This window comes from Magallana gigas, chromosome 4 (genome assembly GCF_963853765.1).
Source record: "Magallana gigas chromosome 4, xbMagGiga1.1, whole genome shotgun sequence".
NCBI classification, from domain to species: domain Eukaryota; kingdom Metazoa; phylum Mollusca; class Bivalvia; order Ostreida; family Ostreidae; genus Magallana; species Magallana gigas.
In genome coordinates, this window is record NC_088856.1 from 5,098,173 (window position 1) to 5,113,708 (window position 15,536).

General features: G+C 37.3%; 1 protein-coding gene across 7 annotated transcripts; it reads right to left on the bottom strand.

Annotated features, from left to right (window-relative positions):
* Window positions 1–67: 67 nt before the first annotated feature.
* On the bottom strand, window positions 68–13,794 carry LOC105346477 (uncharacterized). Of its 7 annotated transcripts, none has more exons than XM_011455043.4 (5): window positions 12,929–13,727; window positions 7,721–7,947; window positions 7,189–7,327; window positions 5,716–5,907; window positions 68–1,916 (listed from the first exon to the last, which is right to left on the bottom strand). In XM_011455043.4, the coding sequence occupies exons 1-5, from the start codon at window positions 13,002–13,004 to the stop codon at window positions 616–618; spliced, it is 1,935 nt and encodes a 644-aa protein (XP_011453345.3). In that variant the 5' UTR covers window positions 13,005–13,727; the 3' UTR covers window positions 68–615. The 7 variants fall into 7 exon arrangements, with proteins under 7 accessions (XP_011453345.3, XP_065937080.1, XP_011453344.3 ...); XM_066081008.1 differs by lacking the exon at window positions 12,929–13,727 and adding an exon at window positions 12,257–12,467; XM_011455042.4 differs by lacking the exon at window positions 12,929–13,727 and adding an exon at window positions 10,565–11,224.
* Window positions 13,795–15,536: the final 1,742 nt, after the last annotated feature.

Genomic DNA, 15,536 nt, shown 5'->3' on the forward strand with positions numbered 1-15,536 from the left:
GACCAAATTTCATCGTTTACTAATGTTGTAAAAATTCACTATGTAAATTGACAGAGGAAACTCGAAAGCGTACAATTTTTGTTTATTTGATAAAAATACACAGTATTTTTAATAAAAATATATTCAGTCGCTGTGACAAACAAGTAAAGCTATTTGTAAGGTACATGTATAAACAGGATCCTAAACATTAAGTTGACACGATTCAAGTCGTATGCTTGCTGCCTTCAGAAATTAATGAGAAAAACATAGGCCTATCTTGCTTGTGCTTAAATGCCGACTCTTATGTGCCCTGCAAGTGCAATGTCGTATGCATCTGGTATGTAGGAGACAAGAGTCAAGGTTCCTTATGAACACAGGGGTAATGAAATGGTTTGGCAAGACACAACATCATGTTTGAAATTATACACAAAATACATGTACATATGTACCTTAAAAATATCGTATTGTAGAAATATTGTCTTATGATTTATTACACAGACGTGTACAAAAAGATGTCGGAACATATAGATATATAAACAAATTACACTTTACAAGCACTACAGTAGCGAATGATTGATGATGATATTGTTAAGTAAAAACTTTCGATGGCAGTGAGGGAAATACGGACGGTTTCTCCTAATATCTGTCGTATCGACTACTGGAAGTCGCTCGTGATCGGTAACTGTCGCTACGGTCACGTGATGCAGTTCGAGTTCTTCTGTCCCTGTCCCTTACGGATCCCATTCTATCGCGATGATCTTGTCGATTATCGCTCCTATATCCCTCGCGGTGATCATATCGATTATCGCTCCGATACCCGTCTCGTTTGTCTCTACGATAACTTCCTCTGGTGTCGTATCTGTTGTCACTTTTATAGCCGCTTCTGTTGTCACTACGCCGGCTTCCTCTTATAAAAGAATCGTCACTGCGATAGTGGTTGCGATAATCGTCACGAGTACGATGTCTACTGCTAGGTCTACGATCTGGACCACGACTACTTCGACGCTCCACACTCCTGCTACGACCCCTTTCGTCCCGGCTATGATAATCGCTATCAGATTCCCAGTCGTCGTAGTAATCATCGCGTCTCCGGGACCTGCTTTCAGATCTACGACGAGACCGGTCGACGCTTTGGCTTCGACGTTGCTGTTCCCTGTAATAATCATCGCTTTCGGATTCACGGTACCTCTCGTTCTCCCGACGAGATTCTGATCTGCTCCGAGATCTGCCTGCTTTGTCCGGAACGTCTCGGGTGTCTCTATGGCGCTCATTCATATGACGATAACTGTTAGAAGAGTTATGACTAGAGGAACTTGTTTCTCGATTCTTTGACTTACGTAAACTCGCAGAGCGATTGAAATCGTCGTCATACCCCTTGTTTACATATTCCCGGAAGTAGTTCTTCCCTTCTGTTGTTGACTTCTTTGGTTTAGGCACTGTGTTTTCTGAAGGTTTTGAAACAGTTTGCGGTTTATTTTCTTTGTTCTGACTGCTTTGTACCGATGTTGTCTTCGAAGGAAATGAAGCAGTACTATGAACATTTCTAGCTTTTCCCGACTTTGGAGCATTAATTTTCCCCATTTTGGAATCAGAGCGGAGATCAAATTTCACACTAGATCGCGCATCGTCGGAGAGACCTTTGTCGGGGGCAGACCTATCTCTCCGAACACTCCCATTTAGCTCACCTCTCTGAAGATTATGCATTCTAATTGAACTTTTACCCCCAACGGTAGTATCTGACATTATGGCGTAAGAAACTTTGCTCTCAACCATGTCTGTAGAATTGCTCGTTTCACTAAACGCCCGGTTTTCGAATCCTTGCGAAATGAAGTGTTTGGTACGAGGGCTTCGCCGGATACTGGCTTGTCGACCGGTTAGATGCGATCCAGAAGTGTTTGGATGGGTCGTACTGGGTGGGGCTGGTTGTCTTGACGACGCTGTAAACAAAAGTTGGGTATGTCAATAAAAAACAAAATGTGGCGGAGGACAAGAATACTAGCTGCTACTGACTGGCCTAGACAATATGTGAATGTACTCAATACAAAGACGAACGTTCGTCACGAAAAAGAAAACAACGCATCAATCAGCATGATTAACTTTTATTCAAATTTTGTTGCAGCCTTATTGATAACAATCCCCCAGCTCGGCACGGTACACTCAATATACATGATATGTGAAAAGGTAAAATTCTCAAAAATAACATAAAATCTAGGAGGTAAACATGTATGAATAAATTTGAAAAGAAGAAACATTTGAACGACCAAGTGAAAATCTGATTTATAATTCACAGTATGATATGGATAACAACTTAGATAAAGTTTTGAAGAAATTCATTGTGTTGTTCTTATGACAAGAAAAAATCCGATAGTCTTGAATAACACTTGAACGGACAAACGTACACATAATGAATACCAGTAATGACCATTCTTGTACAAAAAGTTACAGCTAGAAAAAAAAAGGTACAACTTTGAAAATCCGAAATGGTGAGTAGTATTCAATGGACACATCTATTTATAGTAACAGTCTCGATCACGTGACCAATGAACATGTATACACATGTATATAGTAACAGTCTCGTTCGAATATGTATCTTATATACAAATTGTATAAAAAGTAGCACTTTTAAATAAAAATCATTCGCATATATGAATGTTGGAGTTTGAAGTCCAGTGCTTCAATCATACCATACAACCAGCTACAGTGTATAAATCAGTCATTATATAATATATGAATCGAGTCAAATGTCTATATTGCGTCATACGCGGCATCCTATATATCAATATGATATGTGTGAAACATATATGTACAGGCATATCGTTGACATCTACATCTTTGGCTAAATGTGGATACATAGTGATATGTTAGTGTTCATATTTTTTCTCACATACACACTAAAAAAGTATAAAAGCGACGAATACCAATGGTTCGTCAAAATTCCATATGCATAGTCCTTCAATTTAAAATAGATTAAGTATATCTTATACAAATTGCGTAAATTTTACTAATTAAACGCTATAAAATTTGTCTATTTCTTTAATTTTTGCATTTTCTTTACTTCGTCAAAAATTGGTAAATTTGCAGATTTTTTCTTTTCTCGGGATCGGGAGCGATGGGATCCGCCATGATGCCCGTGGTGTCCATGGTGACCGTGAGACCCCTGAGATGATTGGTCAGAATGATCGTGATGATGATGATGACGCTGCTTCCGCGCTGAGCGGGTAGACGACCTGCTCTGACTGCGGCTCCGACTTCTACGTATACTAGCTGCGTTAGGATTCCTCTCAAATCGACTTCCATACGTCATGCCCGTGTCCGAACTATTCTCAGTCCTAGAAGGGGAATAACTCCTGTCAGTTCTCGTGCTCCGAGTATAATTTGTTGCAGTTTCATCGTCGTCAGAAAATCGACGACGGCCGGCGGCTCTCCCCAGGGACTGAGACCGACCACTCTCGTCCGTGAACGCCTTGTTAGTGAACCCCGGCCCGTCCTCCACACTGGAATCACTAGTTTGACTATTGGGTCTATTCCGACGACCCCTGTCCGACCTTTCCTGCCTCGCTTTAATGGGATCAGGGTTCATGCTAAAGTTTTTAATTCTCTGCGCACCCGGAAGTTCTCCTTTACTTTGTTGATATGACGCAAAATCGAAATCACAGCTATCGTCCGTGCTACTGACCGAGGCGCTGTAGCCGGGGTTGTCATGGCCGCTGTCCTCTTCTTTGTTGTTGCGCCGGCGACTTCTTCTTTGGGAACCCTTTAAGATTCCGTTTGTTTTGGGTTCCGGTAGTTTGATTTGTTGGTAATCGTTCTCCGGGGGGTCATAAGGTCGGTGCCTCCTGGAGTACGAGCCGCTGAGGTTCGGAATGGTCTCCCGATTCCTCTGTCTGTCTCCTTCACGTTCTATGACAACCGATGGGTCTGATGCCGCTGAAACAAAATCAGATTATTACACTGCAATAACTACCGAGAAACAGTACTTAACTACCCAGAGTATTCAACCATCAGACTAACTACAGGTTACACACATGCCATCTACAGAGACTCGCTTCGAGCTGCCAAGAACTTGGAGATATCGAAGTGCTCGAGCCATCAAGAGTTACAATGTACCTCTATAATAACATTCTAACGCCATTTTGTTGCCGTTGGGATTTTGTTTTACAATATATAAAGACATCTTTCGGTAACTGCACTTCTTGAACAAGGATATTCTACATAATCCATTTTAGGATACATCTGGTATGTTTGTATGGCTCAGACGGTGGTTAAGAAACCGGGAAAAAAATAAATCCGCGTATATTTTAAAATTGTTCTTTAACGCATCTTTAATGTTAATTTTTTAGATAAAAAATGAGTGCACATCGTAAGTACATTGTGTCATTTTGAATGGATTTTCCGCGTTGATACTAATTTTTAAGATCTGACACATGCAAAAATGTGTTAAAAGATACCGAATAAACAAAATCAGACAACATTGACCGAAATGTCGGCATGTAGGTGTCTCCTCCTCTTTCAAAGACTGACATCTGGACAATTCTATTCCAAATGAAGCTTGCATATGATTAACTTTTATCAAATGATTAAAAATACTAGTAAAGGTTTTGTGTAATAATTACATGTATAAGGAGAGAAACATTTAAAGGCCTCAAATTTCACTGACACCAATACATGTACCGAATTTCGTGGACCGCAAGAACTCTTCAAACGTGAAGGTATAAAAGATGAATGGTTACATGTATATTGTCCACTGCGACAAGTTATACGGTTCAGGCTTGATTAGTTATTGTCTATTTCTTTAAGGATATTAAAAGGATATTGACAATTTGACCAGTTTGATATTGTTTTATCCAATCTAAAAATAGTTTAAGGTAAAGCATACTATAAAAGTCTGTCCCAAGATATTTATGTTGCACATTTAGACGATTTTTAATGAAAATACACATACCTCTGAAAGAAGTGCGATTGAAGTCGATGAAAGGGAAAGTTATCAAGATAACTTCATTCACACATTATCATTTTTCCCTCCTAAAAATTCACAGGAACGAAAACAGATTTCCTACGGAGATTTATAATGGGGAATGATGACATCTTTTCTCCTTTCGAAAGTCACTCGGAATACCTCGCACAATTTTTCATCGCTATCATCCGGGCACCTTCATCTCTTTAGCAATGGAAAATCCCCGTAATTTTTTTATTTTTAGTCGTGTATTGTAACCTGACAAGCTAGAGGGAGCATTTCAAAGGGGAAACTTGGGAATTTTTTTTCTACTATTGTATGAACATCGTCTGAACCGAGAGGTATTTTAAATATGATATGGAAAATACGGCAAAAATATCTTGGGACAGCCAATATTATACATGCATACTAAAGAGCATAAAAGTACAATCATAAAAGCACAATCATTAAGAGATATGATAATCCAGTAAAATTTCATATTACATTATCTTATATCAATAGATTAAACTTATTTTATCATTGTTGTGAATTGAAGGTCGGTGGTAGATTAAATTTACAGGAAAAACATCGGAAAGCAATCTCAAGTTAGATTCTCGAAATTGAGGACTATATGTAATTGTCAACATATTTGAACAGATGTTTAAATTGTCTTAAATTATATTTGCTAATGGTTTAAAACCATATACTGCTGTGGTTTTTCTTTTTAATCATTTTCTGTGCAAGAGATATATTTTAATTTGCTCTACCACCGACCACGTGACAATGTTACTATTTATAGTTACCTGTAGTAAAGACGCTGGGCTGTAGCTGGCGCATTTTTTCCTCCTTCTGCTGTGCCATCTGCCGACAGACGAAGAAGCAGACGACAGCGATGATGATGATGAGGAAGGCCACCACGCCCACCGCGATGCCAATAATGGCACCCGTGCCGACACCCCCTCCCGCCGTGTCGGTAACTTGGTTGGGCACTTGACCTGAAGAGCAAACAGGGACAAGAGGTCATTAAAACGGACACAGTGGCAGTAAATCACATCGCACTTGCTGAAAACTACCTGTATTTGTGAACACAAATTGGAGCTACCGATAGATTAGAACCAAGAATTTGAATTTGCGTATCACTAGTTGCTGCACTATTTCAGATTTGTGCATCAAAGCATTTTTGAGGGGAAAACATGGGGTTATAAACTACTGAAACATCCTATGATCATGGTGAATATGACAGTTAAATATGTGCCGTTCATAATGCCAAATTTCACGAAAAATGATGTTTACAATTATTTCTTTCATTTTGATGTTTTAAACATTTACTAAAAGCATTTTCTTTCATAGCATTATGAAACTAATTGTTGGCTATGAGGTTTATTCAACGATATGCAAACATAACCTTAAAAATGGGAGGGAATTATCATTTTTGTTGAAGAAATGATCTCTGAAACAAATGTTTGTTTGGATGACATATCACAGGTCAATGGCGCGTTAGTTGACCTGTTTATAATTCTCCCCATGACACAACTATTCAAACAAGACTAGTTCAACAAATAAATAATAACGCAAATCCATGCAAAGGTTGGGGTACTTGCTACTTACCGTAATCAAGTAAAAATTCATAAATTTAGTTGAAAATAGTTAATTTTAATTTCGTTAACTCTAAAGTTTTTAATTTGGTTTGCAATTGAAAATTCCCCAAAGCGTCGGTGAAATGTAAACAAGCCAAAAATTATCCCAATTTACGTTTAAAGATATCAACATGTAATGGACGCTACACAAGATAACATAAAACGGATACTTACTATTAATAAATCGCCATAATAAATATAATCAAGTCATAATGAAACAGAAAAAAGACACAGAAACAACACCCCGACAGCAATGCATTAGTCACTCCATTCAGTTTGCTCCGTTTATGCGACTGTACGGGACATATCGATATACCTTGGATACACAGGTATGTCCCGAGCAAGGAACACCTGGAATGGCTACAGGTAGATTGGGGTCTGTGGGCAGGTATAGGGACTAAGTTTACACAGGGCCAGATAACGCCAGTGCTGATTGGACGTTATACACACGAGTGTTAACGTTACGAAAGTTTGCGGTTATCATTCAGCAAAGAAATAAGGCAACAAGGGTTTGTTTTCTTTTATTAATTTCCAGGATACACTTCTCTGACCGGAACTCTTCTAACATAAATGGAAGTTTTCTTGACAACACTTGCCAAGATCTCCCCGGGGTCAGAGTATCGAAGCGTGTTGATTTACCTTCAATGGTAGTGAGGATGAGGTTGAAGCTGTAGGCCTTAGTACTGCCAGACCCCTTGTCCAGGCGCACTATCAGGTTACCGGTTCGAGTCGTGAAGGTCCCCCCGGCGGGAGTGGTAGGCAGGCAGGTCAGCGTTTGCTGTGAGTAATAAACAAAACAAGGCTAATTATGCATTCATGTGTTTTCCTCATTTGTTAAGGTCCTGTATCGTGCATTTAAATGAGGATATCTTTAATGAGATAATTATACATAGCAAAGCATTTCAAGTTAGAGTATTTCAGGCATTAAAAGTCTACACTAACTCATAAATGGGATGGTATATTAATACATGAATGTATCACATAGAGCAAGGTCTATAAACATTAATAAAATCATACCTATGGATGATATGATTATTACGTGTGTCATGCATATATACACCTAAAGGCCTCGCTATTACAGACGTACATTACATGTACCATATAAAGGCCTATCAGACATTAAATAGTATATGCATGTATTCGTAAAATGAGCATTATAAGCGATTCCTACCACTGGGTATTTCTGTGTGTTGTCGTTGTCATAGAAGAACAGTTTGGCCGTACAGTCCTGTACAGACAGATGCTGGACGTACACACTAAAAGAGGAGTCGGTCCGGAACTTGACGATACAGGACGCTGCCCCTCCCGAGGTCACGGGGTTGGGATCGGCCTTCAGGTGGAAGATGTCGAACTGGGACACGGTGAACTCTCTCCCACAGTCCCCGCCGTCAAAATCAACTGTAAACAACAACATTTATCCTAACATAGCAAAGAGGCTGAGCTAGCTGTAAGGCAGTCACTAAACGGATACTCAATAACTGACAAAATAAATAATACATATATTAAAAACCGTGTACACCTGTATATTATTAGAAATTAAGACATACACCACTGTACATATACTAATGTTGTAAACAGTATACATGTATGTCATGTGAATGTGAACATAATTGAATTATTATCTATGTAGATTTTACTTGCCTATAAAGTTAATCCCTTCCAAAATTCGTTCCCATGTATTTAGATAAAGAAGTCGTAGTAGAATATCTTTTGTTTTGAACAGAAATGAAATTAAGATTCTCTCTTTTACGCACGCAGAGCCTAAGGGAATTTTATATTAGAAAAGAGATTAATAACTTCTTCCTCACGGCAGGCTTGTCGATACAGTAAAATGTAGAACACTGGAGAGTGAAGGCAAATAGTCATAAAGTCAATTAATCTACTTAATTTATACAAATTGGGGGTAATTTATCATTGGAGGAATTAAGGTTCGCAAAAAAAACTCTCTCGTTCATTGTTTACAAAAAAAATATGTGACCTGTATTGTCCCCTAACTAGTTCAGATGGGAAGAAGTGACTGGTTTGTCACTAGACTGTGATGTCAACGTTTCGCAGTGGGCAATCCTCTATAGTGTCTTTCACATATCAATAATATATATTACTTTATACGAAATCTATTTCCGTTAAAATTTTTCGTCTTTTAGTGCCCATGGATGCATAAAACCCCCTGTTATGTACTGTTGAGCTGGAACAATCACTGTGAAGTTGCGACCTCCTGGTTAATGCTATATGTCATTAAAGAGAAGACAGCTGTGTGTTCAAGGTTGCAAAGGTAATGAATGGCGAAACAAAGGTGACACCGGCCCCCTTACAACAACTGCCCCGGGGAAACTGGTCCGCCTCATAGCCTGTCTCTATATTCCCTTTGTTCCAGGCATGTTAGTAGTATGTAGTACGTTTGGAACATTTTTACGAACAGACATAAAAAATTTGTTTTCTATGTAACGTACATCTTCTCATCGTCCTAGTGTTATCCAAATACACATTATTGGAATTATTAGTAAGAGATTGGTAATGTTAAGGGAAAGGGCGATCTAAGTTTCTGAACTTGTGCCCAATCCCAATTTTAAATATTACGTAAGATAAAAATACGTTCAAATCACACATTTTTTGTTGTAAGATTTTGTTTTGCATTTACTTTTACATTTGTCCGTATATTACTTCTAAATTTTGGCCTGCAGTTGTCTAAATTCTCTTACAGTAGTCCAAATATTGTCTTCAGTTGTCTGATATTGTCTTGCAGTTGTCGAATTTTGCCTTGCAGTTGTCGAATATTGTCTTGCAATAGTTCAAATATTCCTCTACAATAGTCCAAATACGCATAGTCTTCCAACAGTCCAAATATAGCCTCGTAGTTTTTTAGATATATTGATTTACATTTGTTGAATATTGTCTTGCAGTTGTAAAACATTACCTTACAGGAGTCTAAACAATGTATTGCAATATTCCAAATATCGTTTTGCAGTTGTCTAATTTTGTCTTGAAATAGTCCAAATGTCTGAATATGTATTGTCTTACAATGGTTCAAATATTGTCTTGCGATATAGTCCAAATATTGCCTTCAAATTGTCTAATATTGTCTTCCAGTTGTCTATTATTGTATTGCAGATGTCAAATATTGTATTGCAGTTGTCTGTTATTGTATTGCAGTTGTCTTATATTGCCTCATAGTTGTCTAATTCTAGTGTTGCCTTGCAATAATCCGAATATTGCTCTACAATAATTATCCGAATATTGCTTGCAATTTTGTCCTACAGGAGACTTTTAATATGTAACCAATGAATAATTGTTTATAATAAGAATAAATATCTAAAAAAGATTTAGAATGTCATAATCACGGCGCCTCTGTGCATTTTCGTGTCTGATGGACATGAGCCCAGCAATGAGACATGGGACACTACTTAAGTTCAGAACGGTTACCTAGGAGTCACGCATCACATATCGCCCGTGTAAGCCGAGCAGACGGACTGCTTCGTCATGAATGTCTGTCATTGATTGGTTAGTCAGAGGGTGGTGCCCAAAGTCTGACCCCCTCCTACACCCTCCCCCACTCTAATTCTCTTATAATATGTCAAAGTGTATGTTCGCATCCTACAAAAACTACCCGATAGCCTAGTAATTGTGTTGTTGTGGTTTTTTTGGTCTCGAAATATTCAAGTTTGCACTGCATAAAATTACTCGTGTACTTAGGTGTGTAGGTGGGTTGTATCACACAAAATATTTTATGTAAACACCTATGATTTTTAGCGTGTGATTTCGTTTCTACAACATACAAACGAAAAATGTACCACAAATAATTTATAGACAATTTCATGTAATGGTTATGTAATCAGAGGTAATCAACATGTTATGAAAACGAGTGATATTTTCCTAGTATTATTTAACACGTGTTTTGTCTTTTTATTCCCATGCATACAAGGTAAATAAGTGTGCATTTACCTGGAGGACACATGTTACATAATAATTATCTGTTGTACATTTCATTTGAGTGACATACTGATTCCTCAACACTTACCTCGAATGTCTATACCCATGTTCTCAGGTGTTATGACGGCCAGCAGAAATAGGAAGAGGGGAATCTTCTTCAATTCGCGCATATTTTTATGCAGTTATGTGTTTATTGTTTTTATATGTTAGTTTATGGCACAAAGAATAAATTCATAACCGCATGCGTTGACCTAATTTTTAAACCGAGGGAGGGAAAATGTTCATTGTATTTTTTGTTCCAAAAGTACATGTATATGAAGAGCCATTTTTGAAGTCACATCATAGTTGTTTTCAAACGAAAGGGGACGCCCGATAATCAAATAACAAGTGGAGATATGCTCTAATCTGATAATCCGAAACACCAAAATAACGCTACAGATTGCACAGGACGGTCATTAACACAGCACAGGTAATCGGACAGGTAAATCATTAATCCGCACACGTATCACAACTGTTATTCGTCCAACTGACGGATTATCCAACAGATATTATATATAACATGATTTGATTTAGAAAGCTCTCCGATGATAGTCATACTTCCGTAATGATTCTAACTATGGAAATCGCCATGTTGGAAAAATTGATACACCTGGTGGACACAGGTAATAAACATCAAGTGGCGCCGACTAGCGAGAACTATTTCTTCATACTGTGTGTAGTCTATTAGAGCCAAAGGAAGATAACTCATGAAGTCTTCTTATAGGACATAAATATGTTTTAATCAGATTCATTCAAAATTGCATTTAAAACAGAAGAACGCATGGTTTTTTTTTGGGGGGGGGGGGTTTTTTATATATATAATTATTTTTTTTAGTCATTGTGTGCTTGCAGTAGAAAGTATTTGAAAAAAATAATATATCTAATATTCAAATTTCCAGGACTAAATCACAATAGAAGAGAAATTGGAAAAAGACAGCACGGTCCATGAAAGTTTCGAAGAATCATTTTCAAAGGCAGCCACCCGTACAAAATATATAGGTCAGCGACATTCAAACTTGTTTCGTGTGTGCACGGTATTACGCGGTGATCATGTCTTTTTTTAAATCCCCGTATGTGTAACCCCGGGTCGCTGACCTCATATAGGAGTTTACCTGAGTTACTCAGGCAGATGTATGCTATGGCTGAAAGGTATTCTCCCTAAAACTATAAATTGTTTCAACTCCAGACTGTTACACAAGATGTAGATGTGAGTTCAAATGATAGTGCAGTTTATTACACCTTAGTCATCAAATCCCAGCTCATGTCTGTGTCCTTATTATCTAGACATCTACCTGGTACACGTGTATCTGTAGGAATTTTGTAAATGATAGTCCAGGTACATTCCACACTATTACATAGGTGTGCACTCCCATAATCAATAATTCATACAAAAAATATCACATTTGTAGTTTAAGAGTGAATCATATCGACAGAAAATAGTCAATATATCCTCCTTAAATTGAAATTATTCGTTTAGTTATTGAATTTCTTTCGAAACATGTACACGTGTGATAATCTAGTATAATTATAAGCACATATACTGGGTACCGCGTAAACTTGTGTATTGTTCTAAAGAGTCAGTGAACGGGTACATGATACCCATGTACAAGTCTACAGTCAACTGTGTCCAGGTAGATAGGATTACATCATCACAGGTATACACGAGGTTACATGTACAATATTAAATACAATGACCCACAGTCCATCCAATACAATACAACAACATAAAACACACACTTACCTTTTCACAGGTAGATGCAGGTAAATCCCCGTGTATTCCGGAAGCAGCACACACCTGAATCATTGATCCTGCCCGGCAAACAGGATGTGATCGACAACTTCTTTCACCGACTAGTTGTTTACTTTGATTTGTCATAAGTTTTACACGAGAGTATTATAAATTATACCCACTTATCTCTGATTCTTATTTTCCATCGACATACATAACGTACCTGTACTTTTACTGACGATAAAGACATCAATACGAGGTGTTGAAGTTCAACCAATTGGATACTTTAAAAATCGATACATTTTTAATAGTTTCTCCCAAATTGTTCTTTTTTTTTTAGTTTAAAAGACGCGCTTTTAAATAACATAAGAGAATATATTACAAAACGTGTAGTTTTATTCTTCAGTTTTTGGAGGAGGGGGAGGGGGGGGGGGCGTGTAGGGGTTTACTGGGTAGGATGTCCGGGTTGAGAGAAAGAACTCGAGGACTAATGCATTGCTGTCTTTTCATAACAAAGTAGCAGATATTAAAAAAAAAAAACATATCGCTGTGTTTCATAACATAAACAATGTGTACACATCTGTCAGAGCATGTCTCGTATAACTGTTCTGACTGTCCCCAGGGCAAATTCCTAGACAAAGGGGTTGCACAACATACAGAATTAAAAAAAATAATAAAACCTACCATTTTGTGGGACGGTCCATTCTACCAGCACAAGAAGCAGGAGACAGCAGATCCTGTTTATATTGAAACTCGCCATATTTCCCTCACTACCATCGAATTCCTCCTCAAACCGCCATACTTCTGCTATTTAAAGTTCCTTTCGTTTTCAATAATCCGATCCGTTATAATCCACTGAGCTATCGCGAGAGATTGAGTGTCATTATGAATTAATCCAAATTCAGACACTAATCAACTGTACTGTTAATTATGGACTAATTAGATTCTTGAGGACCGTTCACCTGTCCAACAAATGGAATCGAGAATACTATAAACACACGCTGTGGTCATGTAAATTTAAAAATCCATGACCTCAAATGTTTACGACATGCGTAAAACAAATATTTCATTGAGTCAAATCAATCGATAAAATCCCATATAAACACACGCCTTCACACCTGTGTGACTCATAGACTCGGGGACCTGACCACGCCGATTTCGACAGGATCAGCTGTGCTCATAAATTCCAAAATAAAACTGAAAGAGACTCGTATAATTCTTTAAATAACTCCCGATATATCGGAACACAATTCCGGATTGGAAGCCCTGTTTCCCGTCCTGGCGGCCTCTGACGATATTGTGACAGACGGGCCTAGTGGAGGACTAGTGTTTGTGATGTCATCGACTGTCGCTCTTCTCCTGGCCTGACTGAGACGAATTATGAATGACCTTGGTTGAATGTCATACGATTGACAAAAATTTCACCTCAAGGCTTTATGTTACACCTTTTGTCAAATTTCTGTAGCGTCAACGAAGAATCGTTTTAATAGCAGATTCTCGAGTGTAAAAGTAGCAATATTTGCATACGAAGCAATTTTTCCCATATTGAACGCACCAGTTAGATTATACACGAACAAGGATACAGTACTTTACAAGAGAATGATTTTACCAGTGTATCAATATGCATATTAACTCGTATGTTATGATGTTAGTATATGGAATTTATATACTACGAGAGTAACATTTTAATAAAGGCACAAGTGTCTAAGATCCCAGCGAGAGGAGGAAGTGAAGAATTGTAGATTTCTTAACAAACTAAACAATATTAGTTGTCATAGAATTGGTAAACATTGCGGACATTTTCACCCCCTACTTTTGATGAAAATAAATGCGTTTATGAATCATCATTAACATACTTCCTCGTTTATGGAAACAAAGAAACGATAATTAAAGGTTAGAAACAGCGCATGTACCCATTGTTCATTTAGAGAATATACAATTCACAAAAAACAAGAAATACATATTTTAAAAATTAATATCAATATTTTTTAAGCATGTTTGAAAGTGTTGATTTTTAAAATTCCAAAGAAAATACTATACATTAAATGAATTTTAAAAGTTGTACGGATGTTGACAGAATATCAAAAAAGGACATTACGTATCTCTGCGCCTCATTTTTAACTCATGCACTCTAACTCGAATTGCTATTATTTCCTTATTCTTCTATTTTTTGTATAATAGTACACATAATATTCATTTTCACCTTAAATTTCTCAGTTTCTACATGTTGATCAAACTATCACCAATCAAATCTACGCACTTTAGAACTTTAGATACTACATGCAGTATAATTCTTTTGAGACTACTGTATAGTAAGGAAAAAACTCCTTATATCATAGCACCAAAATTTGAAATCTTATACCTTTATACAAAATTGTCCTTCTAAAGGAGAATAAAATAGTATGGTTTGAACATATTTTATTGCATAAACATATACAAATGGTTCCAACACAAGTTCTTACAACTTACGAGGTTCTTACCAAGTATAACAATTTACAACTGTATAGTAGTTTAGAATGGAAATTACATAGAAATGGATATTACCAATTTAAAAATAGTTAAGTTATTGAACAAAAGTACATGTAAAAACAGTTCTGTTGAATTTGGTCTAGGCAGTAAAATTGAAATTACGAGAATCTGCCACAATCTCTTATAAATCTTTGAACAGCTAAAAAAAAATATGCTGGTTTAAATTGACACTCAGAGATTCATCTTCCCACAAAAGTAAATGACAATTAATATTATTATACTTTCATGTTAAATACTGAAATCTGATTGGTTTAGACGCAGTTGGTAATCCGTTCTATTACCCTCAGCGTTAGCAACACACTTGGCAAAGGGTAACACAACGAATTGCTATATGCGCGTAAATTATCCGCGTGCGGTTCGCCGTAGAATTCACTTCATTTCTATATAAAAGCAGTAAAATTGTCTTGAAAGATAAGATATTCAGTAACATTACAAATTGTTACATGCGCGAAAATTATGCGCGTACGGTTCGCTGTAGAAATCACGTTATTCCCATGCATATAAAAGCAGTACGCGTAAAGTTTTCTTAAAAATTAAGACATTCAGTATAATAAAATAAATAGTGCCTGTTTGGGAGGATAACAGTTGAAATTGACACCACGAGAAAACCATTGTCAACCGAAGCGAAGCGGAGGGGAAATTGACACCACGAGAAAACCATTGTCAACCGAAGCGAAGCGGAGGTTGACAATGGTTTTCTCGTGGTGTCAATTTCAACTGTTACCCTCCCAAACAGGCACTATTTATATAATGTTAATTTGAT

Excerpts from the sequence above, each read along its gene's own strand:
- LOC105346477 (XM_011455042.4), bottom strand. The coding sequence starts at position 10,646 with ATGCGCGAATTGAAGAAGATTCCCCTCTTCCTATTTCTGCTGGCCGTC. Across the intron at positions 7,948-10,564 it reads CATGGGTATAGACATTCGAG|TTGATTTTGACGGCGGGGAC; the intron begins GTAAGTGTTGAG and ends TGTTGTTTACAG. Across the intron at positions 5,908-7,188 it reads CATCCTCACTACCATTGAAG|GTCAAGTGCCCAACCAAGTT; the intron begins GTAAATCAACAC and ends TTTGCTCTTCAG.